Source organism: Epargyreus clarus, unplaced genomic scaffold, assembly GCF_041222505.1.
Source record: "Epargyreus clarus isolate Ecla_fem2 unplaced genomic scaffold, WU_Ecla_fem_2.2 ptg000014l, whole genome shotgun sequence".
NCBI lineage: Eukaryota > Metazoa > Arthropoda > Insecta > Lepidoptera > Hesperiidae > Epargyreus > Epargyreus clarus.
Window position 1 is genome coordinate 8,530,362 of NW_027332222.1, and position 13,974 is coordinate 8,544,335.

At 35.7% G+C, this 13,974-nt stretch overlaps 1 protein-coding gene across 1 annotated transcript in view; it reads right to left on the bottom strand.

The window, feature by feature from the left end:
- LOC140747443 (EF-hand domain-containing protein 1) overlaps positions 1-13,974 on the bottom strand; it is a 63,194-nt gene that overhangs the window by 4,050 nt on the left and 45,170 nt on the right. Inside the window, exons 10-13 of the mRNA XM_073079900.1 lie at positions 9,134-9,356; positions 7,424-7,584; positions 2,754-2,962; positions 760-958 (exon numbers count right to left, since the gene is read on the bottom strand). Coding sequence (XP_072936001.1) covers positions 760-958; positions 2,754-2,962; positions 7,424-7,584; positions 9,134-9,356 — 792 coding nt within the window. The remainder of the gene's footprint in view (positions 1-759; positions 959-2,753; positions 2,963-7,423; positions 7,585-9,133; positions 9,357-13,974) is intronic.

Here is a 13,974-nt window from a genome sequence, read left to right on the forward strand (position 1 = left end):
GTACCTATGCATAATGCACAAGTATAGACTGTTATTATGGTAATGAAAGAAAAGGTCAGCAACCATTGATGACCGCGATCTAATCCACATAATTGGATTCCATGTAGCCAAGTTGTCTGGGTAGGTACTTATTAAAATCTTAATTCTTAATTACATCTAAGCATCGTGATATATAGATACTAAAAAGACAAATAATGTTAGGTGGCCATTATCAAAATGATTTGCGAGTTATTCATTAGGGATATCGATTCGTGTAAAAAAAATATTCATACGTTTTACATAGACGTTTTACAAAACTTTAAATAGTGACACGATTAATTTCAATAAACATTAGCCATTTTCATTATTAAATTTTCCGAATAACTAGGAAACATCGTTGTCATGAAATAGTAGCATCGCCTGTCACATACATTGATGCAATTATGCTCATCTGCCTGCATCTGACTGCTTTGACGAAAATATGTAGCAAATTCAGAAATTATTTGATGAGTACTCAACTTTTTTTCCTTTTATATTGTTAAGTAACTAACGAGCAGTTGCAGTTTACCTATAATGAACTTCAGATAGGATTCGTCCTATCTGAAGTTGATTCGTCGTGTCAATAAGTCCTGATGGATAAGATGGTTTGCTACTCTGAGAACTAAGTTTGAATGCTTACAGGTATCTTTCCTTTACGCTATGGCTATCAAGCAGAAATAGGCGTGGTGTTTTTTCCGGAGTCATTTCACACCACAAAAAGTTCTCCCACTTTTAACTTACCGCATCTTTATACTGTTCACAAAAGTCCTTATCCTCGTTGAAGTGTGGTTGTTGTCCAGGCGGGTAGCTCGGCCTGTCCGGCTCGCGGTGCTCGTCCGCCGCGGGGCCGCTGAAGCACACCACCTTCTGGTGGTCCTCCTTCGCGGCGCTCGACTTCAGGATGCCCTTCAGTGGCAACACGCTCTCGCACTTTGGATGACTGGAAAATGTACGATTACAAAAATTTCGTTACGAAAGGGTGGAAAAATTCGGTCAAAAATTTTTTTTTTATCGTCGACAAATAGAAGAATTTACAAAGTTTTACAAGTTACAAAGTTACATTTCCAAGTTACATTAGTTTGTTACATTTACAAAGTTTAGTTTATTCAATTGGTTTCGAATTTAGCAATTGGTAGGTAAATTGCATAGTCTCATTAATAAATAGTACATTTTGAGTACAATAATATTGGGTAACCCTGATTTAGAATCTAGATAATTAGATAATCTAAAGGTAATCCTGATAATAAGATAACCTTGTTAGGTAATCTGGATGTTTTACTTATTAGTTTCGTTAAACTAATTCTGAATGTCTTTTTAGGTTTTCAGTAACTGCCTAAACGTTGCGATATGACAAACAATATCCTCAATGGTAAGAAGCTATATGTAAATGAGAAATAGACACCATAAAAAATGAACATTTGCAACAACTATAATATAGACCTGTTACTTGACTATATTTCGTTTAAAATTCGAAATACTTATGCGTCCAAAAAAGAAAAAGTCGCTCAAGTATTCAATGACAGAATTTTTAAATAATTCGTTTACGACGGACGAAAATATCTTACATCGCGGTTCTTTGTTACGCAGATTGAAATTTGCATGATAAAATGTCTAAATATAAACCGCTTTTTTATGACGCCAAAAATGATCCGTTGTAACGGGTTCTACTTTAACTTAATAGCTCACGTTAATCAAACGCTGTGATTTGGTATATTTTTTTATAGGTTGGTTTGTGTGACGTGGCAACGACTATATTTGGGTTTTGGCACTACTTCCGATCTAGCAATAGTGCCTAATTTAATCCCCAGAGCAATTACAGATGCACCTCTTGCACTGCGCTAGACTCGAAACCATTCGTTAGGTTTAATTAAAAAAAAACTTAGAGAAATTTCCCGGAGCGCTATGACATGGGGCTCTTCAAAAAAGGTGCAAAAAGAGCTCTCATACAAAGCCGGCGATGCATTGGCGACTCCTCTGGTGTTGCAAATGTCCATAGGCGGCTTTGACTACTTTCCATCAGGTAGTACGTCTGCCTAATCGTTAGGTTAAAACTATTAAAAAAAAAAAACAATTTACCATAAGCTCGAGACACGCAAGGAGTCATTATACGAGATGCGATTGGTAACATTGACGATTAGGATAGTCCACCACCCTCGGCTCCACGATGGCCTCTTGGCCGATCTTGGCGAGCTGGGCTCTTGTTTCAGCAGCTTGAAAGTATCGAGGCCAAACAATGCCAGTGTTATCTCAAGGAAGATTCGCCCAATCGTAACTAACCTTAATCTCGTGATACGTAGCGAGTCATCATAGGAGATGCGATCGGTGGTCATCGGTGATGTAGACGGTCGTGGTGGTGACGCGCTGCCCTCTACCATGTCCAGCGCGGCGAGGCACCGCTCCATCGCATTCGGCTCCGTGATCGCCTCTTGCGATGCAATCTTGGCGAGCTGTGCTCTTCTTTCGGCAACTTGTAAACATCGATGCCGTGTAGTGCCGTTGTCATCCTAATGAAGAAGCGCCTAAAATAACTTACCTTAATCTCGTTATACGTAGCGAGTCGTCATAAGAGATGCGATCGGTGATAATCGGCGGTATGAATGGTCTGTCGCCCTCGGCGTCGCGATTGCTTCTTGACCGATCTTGGCGAGCTGGCCTCTTGTTTCAGCTATTTGTAAGTATCGGTGTTGTACCATGCCATTATCGTCCCAATGAAGAATCGCTCAAACTCAACGTACCTTAATCTCGCGATACGTAGCGAGTCGTCATAAGAGATGCGATCGGTGGTCATCGGTGGCGTGGAAGGTCGTGGCGGTGACGCGCTGCCCTCCACCACGTCCAGCGCGGCGAGGCACCGCTCCATTGCATTCGGCTCCGCGATTGCCTCTTGACCAATCTTCGCGAGTTGGGCTCTTGTTTCGGCTGCGTGTTCTTCGCGGATTGCTTCCTGGAAGTGATTGTAAAGATATTATCAGTTTTTAAACATTAGCTGAGTAGTCAGCGTAACTTGCACTGTCACTTTGTGATATTAAAATGTTCGTGTTCATAAGCGAATATTAGGGAGGAGGGAGATCGGTTAAAGACCTCTCTTACAATAATTTTCTTGGGGGGCGGGAAAATTTCAAATTATTTTTTTTCCCTTCTCGCCAATAAATTATTACAAGCCTTTTTGTTTTAAAGCAACGACTAGATATTTGTATGTAAAAATATGCATTGTAATTATGAACAATCAAATGCATACAGATTTGAGAATGTTTATATATGTTTATATATGAGAATTTGGAATGTTTAAAATCCAAAAACCGTGGTTTTAAAGTATATTAGAATACACTTTACATAACACGATATATTTCATTGGAAACAGCTGGACGTCCTTTTTCATAATCAGTTAAAAGCGGATTCGAAGCTCAAGTTAGCAATTGATCAAAGAAACTGAATAGCTAGGGTACGTGGAAGAGGAAAAGGCGCGCTGGAAACCGGTAATCGAATAAAAACGCAATTATGTCTACAGAGGCTCCGATTTTAAAGGATAAAGTCCAAAAATGGTTTGTACGGCAGTGGCGCAACTATAGGCGCCTGACGGGGCCCCCAGCCTGAGAGGCTGCGAGCTGAAAAGTGACCAAAAATATTTATTAATCAGCGAAAAATAAATTCTCTTGAAATGTTTATAGGTATGTACATGAAAAAAAAGATCGCTAGGACCAAACAATCACTAAACTACGTATTTGTGAGCGAAAAATTCTTAGGGTTCCATGCAACGAATGTACCACGGGTCTCCTCACTCAAAACAGCCGAACATCCTTTCACAATCAGTGCAAAGCGGATTCAAAGCACAAGTTAGCAATTGATCAAAGAAAGTGAATAGCTAGGGTACGTGGAAGAGGAAAAGGCGCGCTGGAGACCGGTAATCGAATAAAAACGCAATTATGCCTACAGAGGCTCACAGTTTGCCGGCTGGAACATTTGACGCAGATAGCGACAATCAGGGATATAACTCGTGCCTGTCGCCTGATTGATATTGATTTTGGAAAGTTCCTCCTCGAATAGCAACTTTACTATCCATCGTGGAAATATTCAAAGATTCTACTGTTAGCAAACCCGAATCATTGCTTATACGAATTATTACTAAATTGGTGAATCTGCCTGTAAACAGGTTGCCTATTTGGCATAGACTCCACTGATTAATCGGTCAAATGCGCCACATAATGAGACCAATATTGTCTTAGCAGGAGTATTGTAAGTTTGATTTGATTGACCTGCTATATCAAACATCTGTAATTCGCGTTTTGGCGTGTATATTGATAATGCATTACATTTTGGCCAGTGCATTCAGTCGAGTGTAATCAATCTATTAAATTTCTACCGACCAAAGATCGAAAGAAATTGACCAATGTCGAAGTTTAGAGGAGATAGACAAGACATTGGATGACGAACTCCTTCATGGTTAGATCTTGTAGATCCTTTAACAACAGATCAAGAAATACATATAGATTTATACCATACTTTCGATTCTGAACTCAAGCATGAATTGACAAAATATTTTTTCACTTCCCAACTGTAAACTTTTCTTCAATTTATATTTATTTATCTTCGTGTGTTCTTTGTTAAAATCTATCTCTCATGCTCTAACTAAACTTGACGATCTATGTACCTATGTATCTACCTGCCCTTTACCTATTTACTATGCTTGTATAATCTACTTGCAGAAACTTTTAAATGGCTGTCATTTACTTACTCCTCTGTATATGTGCTACTCCTAGCTAAATAAATATATACTAGAAATGAAATGAAATGAAATGAAATGAAATGAAATGAAATGAAATGAAATGAAATGAAATGAAATGAAATGAAATGAAATATGTTTATTTTGTATAGGCCAACGGCGGCACTTACAAATTGTCAGTTACAATATTTTCTTAAACTACTACCGGATCGGAACGCGACCTCTACTGAGAAGATCCGGTAAGAAACTCAGTGGGTTTGTCTTTTTTAATTTTAAAAATAATTATTCTCTTTTTAATTTTTTTTTTAAATGCCATTATTTTTACATATAATTAATAAAGCATTAGCTCCAGTATCTTGCTTTACATTTATCTAAAAAAAAAGAAGTTTGTTCAGCAAGATACGCTACACTTTGACATTTTCTTAATTAACTAATAATTATGTTATTGATCAGTCCCAAGCTGTTTTATCATTAATATAATCAGAAATTTTATAATAAGCTTTACGACTAAGTGTGCTTTTGATAATAACTTTAAATTTATTAATTGACAAATTTCTGATTTTGATGGGCAGTTTATTATAAAAACGTATACATTGACCCACAAAAGAATTACTTATTTTGTGGAGACGAGTAACATGTGTAGAAAGGTTAAGTTTGTTCCTTGTATTTACATTATGCGTGTCACACCGTTTTACAAATTTATCAATATTTTTCCTTACATAAATTAGGTTTTCATATATGTATTGGGATATAACAGTTAGAATATTTATTTCTTTAAATAGTTCTTTTAGTGAAGCTCTTGGAGGCAGGCTGTAGATAGCTCGTATAGCTCTCTTTTGCAATATAAATATATCATTTAGGTGTGACGAGCACCCCCATAGCAATATACCATAAGTCATAATGCTATGAAAGTAACTAAAATAAACTATTCTAGCTGTTTCTACATCTGTTAGAAGTCTAATTTTTTTAACAGCATATGCCGCCGAACTGAGTCTACCCGACAATTTATCTATGTGGCAGCCCCATTGCAATTTGGCGTCAATAGTAACACCTAGGAAAACAGTTGACTCCACGGGATCCAAAACCGTTCCATTTAATAACACATTGGTTTCAACATGCTTCACGTTGGGTAACGAGAACTTGATACATTTAGTTTTCTTCTCATTAAGAAGAAGATTATTTATGTTGAACCAATGGATAACTTTCGAGAGAGCATTATTTACTTCGTCATAATTATTTAATTGTCTTTTAATCTTAAATAAAAGTGAAGTGTCATCAGCAAACAATACAATCTCGTGATTATTCCCTACATAGTAGGGCAAGTCATTTATATAAATTAAAAACAGAAATGGACCGAGTATTGAACCCTGCGGCACGCCCATTGTAACAGAAGCACCGGGCGATTTTGTACCATTTACATCAACCTTCTGAATTCTATTATTTAAGTAAGAAGTCAAAAGGTTGAGAGCCTTGTTCCTGATTCCGTAGTGGTGTAATTTCCTGACCAGTGTCTCATGGTGGACACAATCAAAGGCCTTAGATAAATCACAAAACACACCAAGGGCATCACGCGAATCATCCCAGGCCTCATAAATATGTTTTAACAATTCAATCCCTGCATCTACAGTAGAGCGATTCCTTCTAAAACCAAATTGGTTGTCATGAAGTATTTTGTTTTTATTAAAATACTTCAGCAGTTCATTTAAAACAATTTTTTCAAAAATTTTACTTAATGTTGGTAGAATAGAAATTGGCCGAAAATTGGTTGGATCAGTATTACATCCCGATTTAAATAAGGGAATCACTCTACTTTGTTTCATAAGGTCAGGAAAAACACCACAAGTAACACAAGCATTGAACACAGAAGCCAAGTGCGGTGCAATAAGGCCGATAATGGAAGAAACGGCTTTAACGGAGAGCCCCCATAGATCTGCAGTTTTCTTAGAATCAAGACTATTGAAGGCATTAATGATATCATTCGCATTAACAACTGAAAATTCAAATCCTGTGTTACATTCATTTACACTTTGTTTAAGCATGTTTTCAGCGGAAATAGGAGATGATTTCAGAGTTTTAGTTGTTAAAATAGGCATGTTAGTAAAGAAATTCTCAAACTCTGATGCCACCTCTAGATCCCCTTTTACATCAATATTATTTATTTTTAAAGTATAGTCTTGCTGATATGTCAAATTCTTATTAGTTTCACTATTAATAATATTCCACGTTGTTTTAATTTTATTTGATGATTTTTTAATCTTATTTCTTAAATATAGAGACTTAGCACAGGAACAGGCCATCTTAAATATTTTAGAATATTTTTTTACATATTCCTTAAATTTGATTGCTTATTAATAGCGGGCGTTAACGACTGCATTATTACTGCATCACATTTTTCGCGGCTGCTGTATCGAATGTCCAAAAGATGCTGCAAGCAGCGATCAAAGCGTATTGTGGTGCTGCGTTTGATAGCTGCATTTAGCTTTCGAAAAACACCAAAAAAAAATATTGATCGTCAATGTTAAACGTAGAACGTTGGTTGTAGCCCTTAATATCAAAGAATATTGTGGATCATAAGTAATATTGTTTTGGATTAGTTATTTTGCCTACCACGAAAGAAATACAGTACACCAATGGAAACAATTCCTCTTACAAAATTTCTTCTATAATGGATACAGAATTGCTTACCTCGAGTTCATCTTTCAAGTTGCCTTCTCTCATGTGGTAATTGCGTACATTGTCAATCACCTCCTGCGGGAACTTGTCCGGGTTCGCGCTCATGTACCGATACACGAACAGGTCACAACCAATGATCTTGAACCTGTGTCTGAACACCGGAACTATGGCCCCTGGAGTAAAAGGCGATCACGAGGATCTTTATTGACTGATAATAATAATTTTGTAAAAGTTTGGAAAATCCAAAAGTGCACGACTCACAATGCTCATTTAATTATGAAATATAAAAAAAAAAAAACTTGTCGTTCAAAATTAATTGCCGAAAAAACAGCTGTAGTAGGAAGAAGGTACTGCACAAGCGCCCCTGGTGGAATAAATGTACATAATATCTATAGATATACAGTCTTGTAGTTTTCGTTTTTTATCAATTGCAATTAAACGACACTGAATTAATTAATCATTCGCATTCAGTGACCTACAATCGTCGATTAGAATTTAAAAAAAAAAAATTAACTCAAATGATGGTTTTTTTCACAAGTTACAGTGTTTTCAGGTTTCACACATGACGGACAGGAAAATTTTTTGACCTATTTTGGTGTTTTTTCCAATTCTATTGCAGTAAATCAATTTTTAAAAAGTATGGAATTAATTTCCATTAAATTATCTCGACAATAGTATGCAAAATATCTTGATTCCGTGAACTATCAAGGCTATAATAATAAAAATAGCCGCCAAAATGAAGCGAAAAAAATTTTTCGTTCGTAAAGCACTCTCTGATGCTTCGCATCATGAGTCGTGCAATTTAATAAATACATTTTTAAAGGTAGCGGAATGTAGCACCGATGTCGTTTTACCGCGTAGATACTTACCATCCCCACAAACTAAGCGTAAAAATATTCTGGTGTAAAGCAGTTATTGCGTTTCAGTGAAAGGGTGTGTCATATGAAAGAAATGTCTTAATCATCAGGATTGGCACGGAATCTGTGATCGGCGTCAAGTAGAGATCCTATGCTATATTAAATTGGTTACAGGTGTTCATGTGTGGCAGTAACCACTAACAACAACTACTACAAGCTTATTCTCTACTCCTCTTACAGATAAAATCGAACCTTCAAACCCAACAAAAGGTTTTTAAATCGTTTCCTATCCTACCGTAGTCCGTATCGCAGGCATTTCATTATGAATTATTATTCGATAAATTTCCGTGCGGTTAGATTTCATAATTTAGCACGTGCGGGTATAATTTACGAAGGTGGTTGTAAATTTCTGGATACCTGCCCATAACATTAAGGCATGAATACGTAATATAATAACTTTACAAAGTAATCGAGGGTCGGAGAACAATGTGAGTTTGTTTTGTTTCTAAATATAAAACTTTTTAGAAGTTGTTTAACGCAAACTCGAACATCACCTGTACTTTGGGGATATTTTTAAATATTCTCGGTATTTATAGTAAGAAAATATTATAACGTTTTATATAAACGTTGCAGTTTTATCGGTTCGTACTGGTTTGTATGGAAAGGGGTTAAAAGTTTTTGTGTTTTTATGGCACCTATTACTTACTATAACAGAAAAAAATACTTTGTAAATGTGAATTGAAATTATTTTGTTAAAATCTATTAGGTACCTGTTAAAAATAATAAAAACCTGCGAGGACTAATTCTGACCAACAATTTGTTTGCTACTTGTATAAAACAAAAACTATTTCATTGAAAAACTTACCTATATAAAACTTATCAGGCGTGAAATAAGTCGGAAAATTGGGATCTGAATCTGGTGTCTGCAGTTTCATGGACTTCAGAAATTTTCCTTCACGTATACCAGAATTTCGACGAGGAACTTCACCTATCTTGATCGTGCCATCTGCTAGGCTGTAGGCGAGCACGAATCGCCGACCTTGGTCTTCTGGATGGATCCAATCCAGCTCACAGAGATATCGAAGGTACTAAAGTAAGCAAAAAATATTATTTTTTTATTTGGGAAACAAACATTTCGTACTATGTAACATAGGTAAATGGTTCATAGATATAACACAAAGGAATAATTATATTACAATTAGGCAATAATGGCACTCCGCAGTACACCTCGAATTAGAGAATCTTAAAACAGATAACCCAAATGTTTAAATATATATAGTCTTTATCACTCGACAATTTAAGCAAATCCAACGACACCTCATAGTTTAGACTAATTTTCTACATGGGTATATTCCTGATTATATCAAAATCATCGTAGTTTGTACTTAAAGTTAAAAAAATATACCTCCCTAATAATAATTTACACACATCTGAAATAACCATAAGTATTACACAATAAATTAGTAAATAAGCTATCATAGTACGTACTGAGTGTCGTAGTCGCATACAAAATGATATAACAAAAGGTTTTGAATTGTAGTAGAAACTTCAGTACATTCACCCAATCTTTGTATAGAATCTAAATCGGTTGAGTATGAATCTTCGTGAGTTAATAATAAACGAACAACCCTTTGTACCTCCTTACCGATTCTCTGTTGTTCTAAGTATACGAAAATCTATTTACCCTTTAAGATAAGTTACAAAGCTTCCGGTAGTAAGATATAAAATTTAATTGGTTTTACTTATAAACTCGTAAGTAATGTATTTTGTAGAATTGTTATTGATCCGTACGCATGCTGGTGTGGTAGGTAGTGGTTTTCAGAGGTTCGCTCGGGCAACCTAGCCAATCTATCCCCTCTCTTTGAGGAGGCATGTTGCCAGAAGTGGGACATTAACTGGTTAACAATGCCGTATAGTAGTAATTGTATATCGAGTTCTTTTTTACAATATATGAGAAGCAGATGATCATGCAATTCGCCTGATGGTAAGTGGCTACTGCCGCCCATGGATATCTGTAATCAACCCCAGATATGATTAGATCTACTACCTCTGAAAACTACGCTGAGGGCACGCCTCGGAGAAAGTATGTCTCCCTTACTACACCCTTCAAACAGAACACAGCAGCGCTTAACACTGTTGTTATGAGGCAGAAATAGGTGTGGCGGTGGTGCCGCCGGTATTGAACCACAAAGAGTCCTACCACTTTCAAGATATATAGTCATTTACACCAGTAATATTTTCATTAATAACGTATTATATAACTACGCAATAAATCTGCGTTCCGCATTTATAAGACAAAACATTAACCTTGTTCCACATAATGTCATACAAATGACTGTTATTAGGATCTGACACAAATGTATTCTATTCGCGAAGCGCTATTGTCTAGCTGTCTAGCACACACCTCACCACCTATGCTGAATTCAGTCAATTACCTATAAGCAATTCTTATCATTGGTAGAGATTCATGTCATATTAATGTAATTACTTGCTATTTATATTTATTTATTCTCTAGTAAATGTTACTTACTTTACCCATTTTAAGAACGAATTTTGCCATCGTAAATTAGTAAATGTCTCTTTGAACCTTCGAAAATTGTCCTTTTGAAACGCGTAGACCGGATAAGGACAGAACTTTGAGAAGATCGATTAGTAAACTTTCAGTTTAGAAATTGTTTGATTTTATAAAAATCCGTTAAATTTACGGCAAAATAATTTATCAACGAAGGTACGGCAATGAATTGCTTATATTCTGAAAATGTGTATATAAAGTTAAACTGGAAACCTTAGGTAAGTAAAATTTATCAAAGCTGGAAACAATAAAACATAAGCACTAAAATATCAAAGTATCTAAACATCCTGAACACTAATATATAATTACTTTAACACTCTCGAAATAGACCGTTATGTTAATATTTTGCAAATATACACCAAAAGAGAATAAGCAAACACACCAGATTACATAGAATCCAATTAAAAGTGCACAAACATATTCGTACTGGTACCTACGTACCTGTATTACTCTATTCGCTAACAAGCAGCAAGATGCAAATAGTTTGTACATTTCATTCGGATGATACTAGGGGTGGCGATCTGAGATCGATTAATCGAAGAATCGATGTTTGGTACAAAAAATCGATTATTTTAATCGGTGTCCGGTGATGGATCGATTCAGTGAAACTATTTCATATGAATAATCAACTGAATATATTACATGTTAGAAAATCTATATTTATTTTGTTTCAAAATTGATTGGATATTAACAAATGCTAGACAGTTATAAATTTTTCCTAACGTATACGTATTTCAGTGATTTTTTGGTCCTGACGACCTTGTTTTCGCTAGCTTCACCCCTAAATAGATCGAAGATTGATTTTTGGAGGATCGATTTTTTAGGCCTCGATTTTTCTGTGAATCTATTCTAGAATCGATCTTTTTCGGATAGAATCGTCATCCCTAGATGGTACCCCGACTCTTTGTCGAGCGTTGGAAACTTTAATTGAATTGGAAAGAGTTCGTTTGAATACTAGTAGGTAACAAACTTAAGAATTTCAAACTCTCAATAAAAATGTAGAGAATCTCGTTTTCTCATAAAACTTTTTGTAGATAGTTTTAATTTCTTGGAGCGGGGATAAGGGGTTCGTCCGATTGAATTGCAAAATAGATACACGTTTACATAAATGGTGTATTTAGTGGATAATGTAGAAAGTTATATCCAAGTTATTTGGTTTAACAGATTTTTCGTTAGAAAAAGTGATGTTATAGCGTGTAACTCAATAGATACAGTAGGTAGGTAGGCTATGGGTCATAAATTACATTCCTACGGAAAGTCTATCATGATGTTCTGTCCTGTTTTTATAACATTGACATAGTAAACGTAGCAAATAGCAAACAAATTTGGATGATAACAATAGGTGTGGTCATACCTTCTTCCCGTTTGGGCTACATTGTTTCTCCTGATGCTGAAGTACTATGATGTCTATGATACAGTTTACGAGGATTCTACACGTCGTTTATTATTCTGAAGTTTATAACGTTTTCTAACTTTTGTCCGCCCCTGTGCGTGTTTGACACAATGGCTGTAGATATAAACGAGGCCTAGTCGAGAAGACAGGCGTATACCACGTCATATGGATTGTTAAAGAGACTTCGAGTATAAAAAGCTTTATTTAGTTAGGTATTTACTTAATAGTCGCCGTACACAACGATGTAACATCCGAACTAAATGTAATTAGTTATCCTCTTACAAACTGGTAGATAAATTTGACATTTTGATAAAGTATTCATAGTGTACAACCATTCATTTATAATCCTGTCACCCCCGAAGTCCTTGTCCAGAGTAACAATATAAGGTCACCTCACCTCAAGAATTAAAGAGACAGGCATTTACGTTAAAACGTTGAAACAAGTTACTATTATGAAACAGCTAATTATAATGGAATAGGTTTGCAATTTGAAAATAAAATGTACATAATTTCATGGAGTATTATTTATTTTGTCTTAAATCGTTGTAGTCCTTACTATCCCAATGATGTGCTCGGGTCTCATCTCAGATTGAAAACGGCTTAGGTTATAGATCCAGCACGCTTACCAACTGAGGATTGATATAATTCACGGCCGTTTGAGAACATCATGGAGAACTCTATGACTTCCTTTAATGAGGAAGAATATACCTTTCTCTTAGGTAAAATTAATTACAGGAGACAATAAAATTAAATTAATTCAAAAATAGTGCACTATTATTTGTTGCCAAGGGTACTTCGAAATATAATGACTTCGGGTACGTCTATTATCATTCTAGGTATTTCATTTGGCATTTGTGTACCATGGAAATACACATAGACAATTTATATACAAACATCATAATCCAGAACACAAATCTAAATTCATCCCGATTGAACCCGGAACCCTTTACGTGATAGATTCGGCACACGGGTCGTGAACATTTAATATCGAATTGTCTAATGTCTGCGTGAAACCAATATAACCGATATAGGATCCAATATAGTAGTATCCTATACACAACATTTATAAAAGTGGTCGTATGTCTTCGAGACCATGTTTCAAGGAGTTGGTCCCGGCAAGGACTAGGCTCCCTTCCTTCCCCTGGGTGCCGTAAGAGTCGCTAATGAGGCCGCGTGAGTTACGAGCTACAAACTTATCCTTGACGTCTCATTTTTCCTCCAAGTTATATAGATTTATAGGTCACCTTAGCAGCGGGGTTAGACTTTTATGTGGTTAATTTGTAATAGGCTCTATAGACTCCCGAAATATATACGTAAGCGAAAGCAAGAACAACATCAAGAGATTTATCAAAATGCTATAGTATTTTGTAGCTTATTTTTATAAACAACAACTACCAATCTACAAAATTCAATACCTTGTTTTGTTTCGTGCGAAATCTAAAAAGTGTATTTTAATATTTTTTGATTGCATTAACATTCGCAACAAATAAGTTTTAATGAAATTTCGTTGAGGTTATACAATCGGCCGCGCCTGATGCTCCTCTGCACTCATTACTCGTAATAGAGACAAAGAGAGAGAAAGAGAGAGAGAGAGAAAGTTGCATGAAAAGGACTTAACACCTTTTTTTACGTAATCATTTCTACCATTAAGCCGTAATAAGAAACTTATTGCAAAATCCATGCAAAATCTGAACTGTACTTATAAAATAAAAAAAGGGATTACTACATTATCATCGGCGAA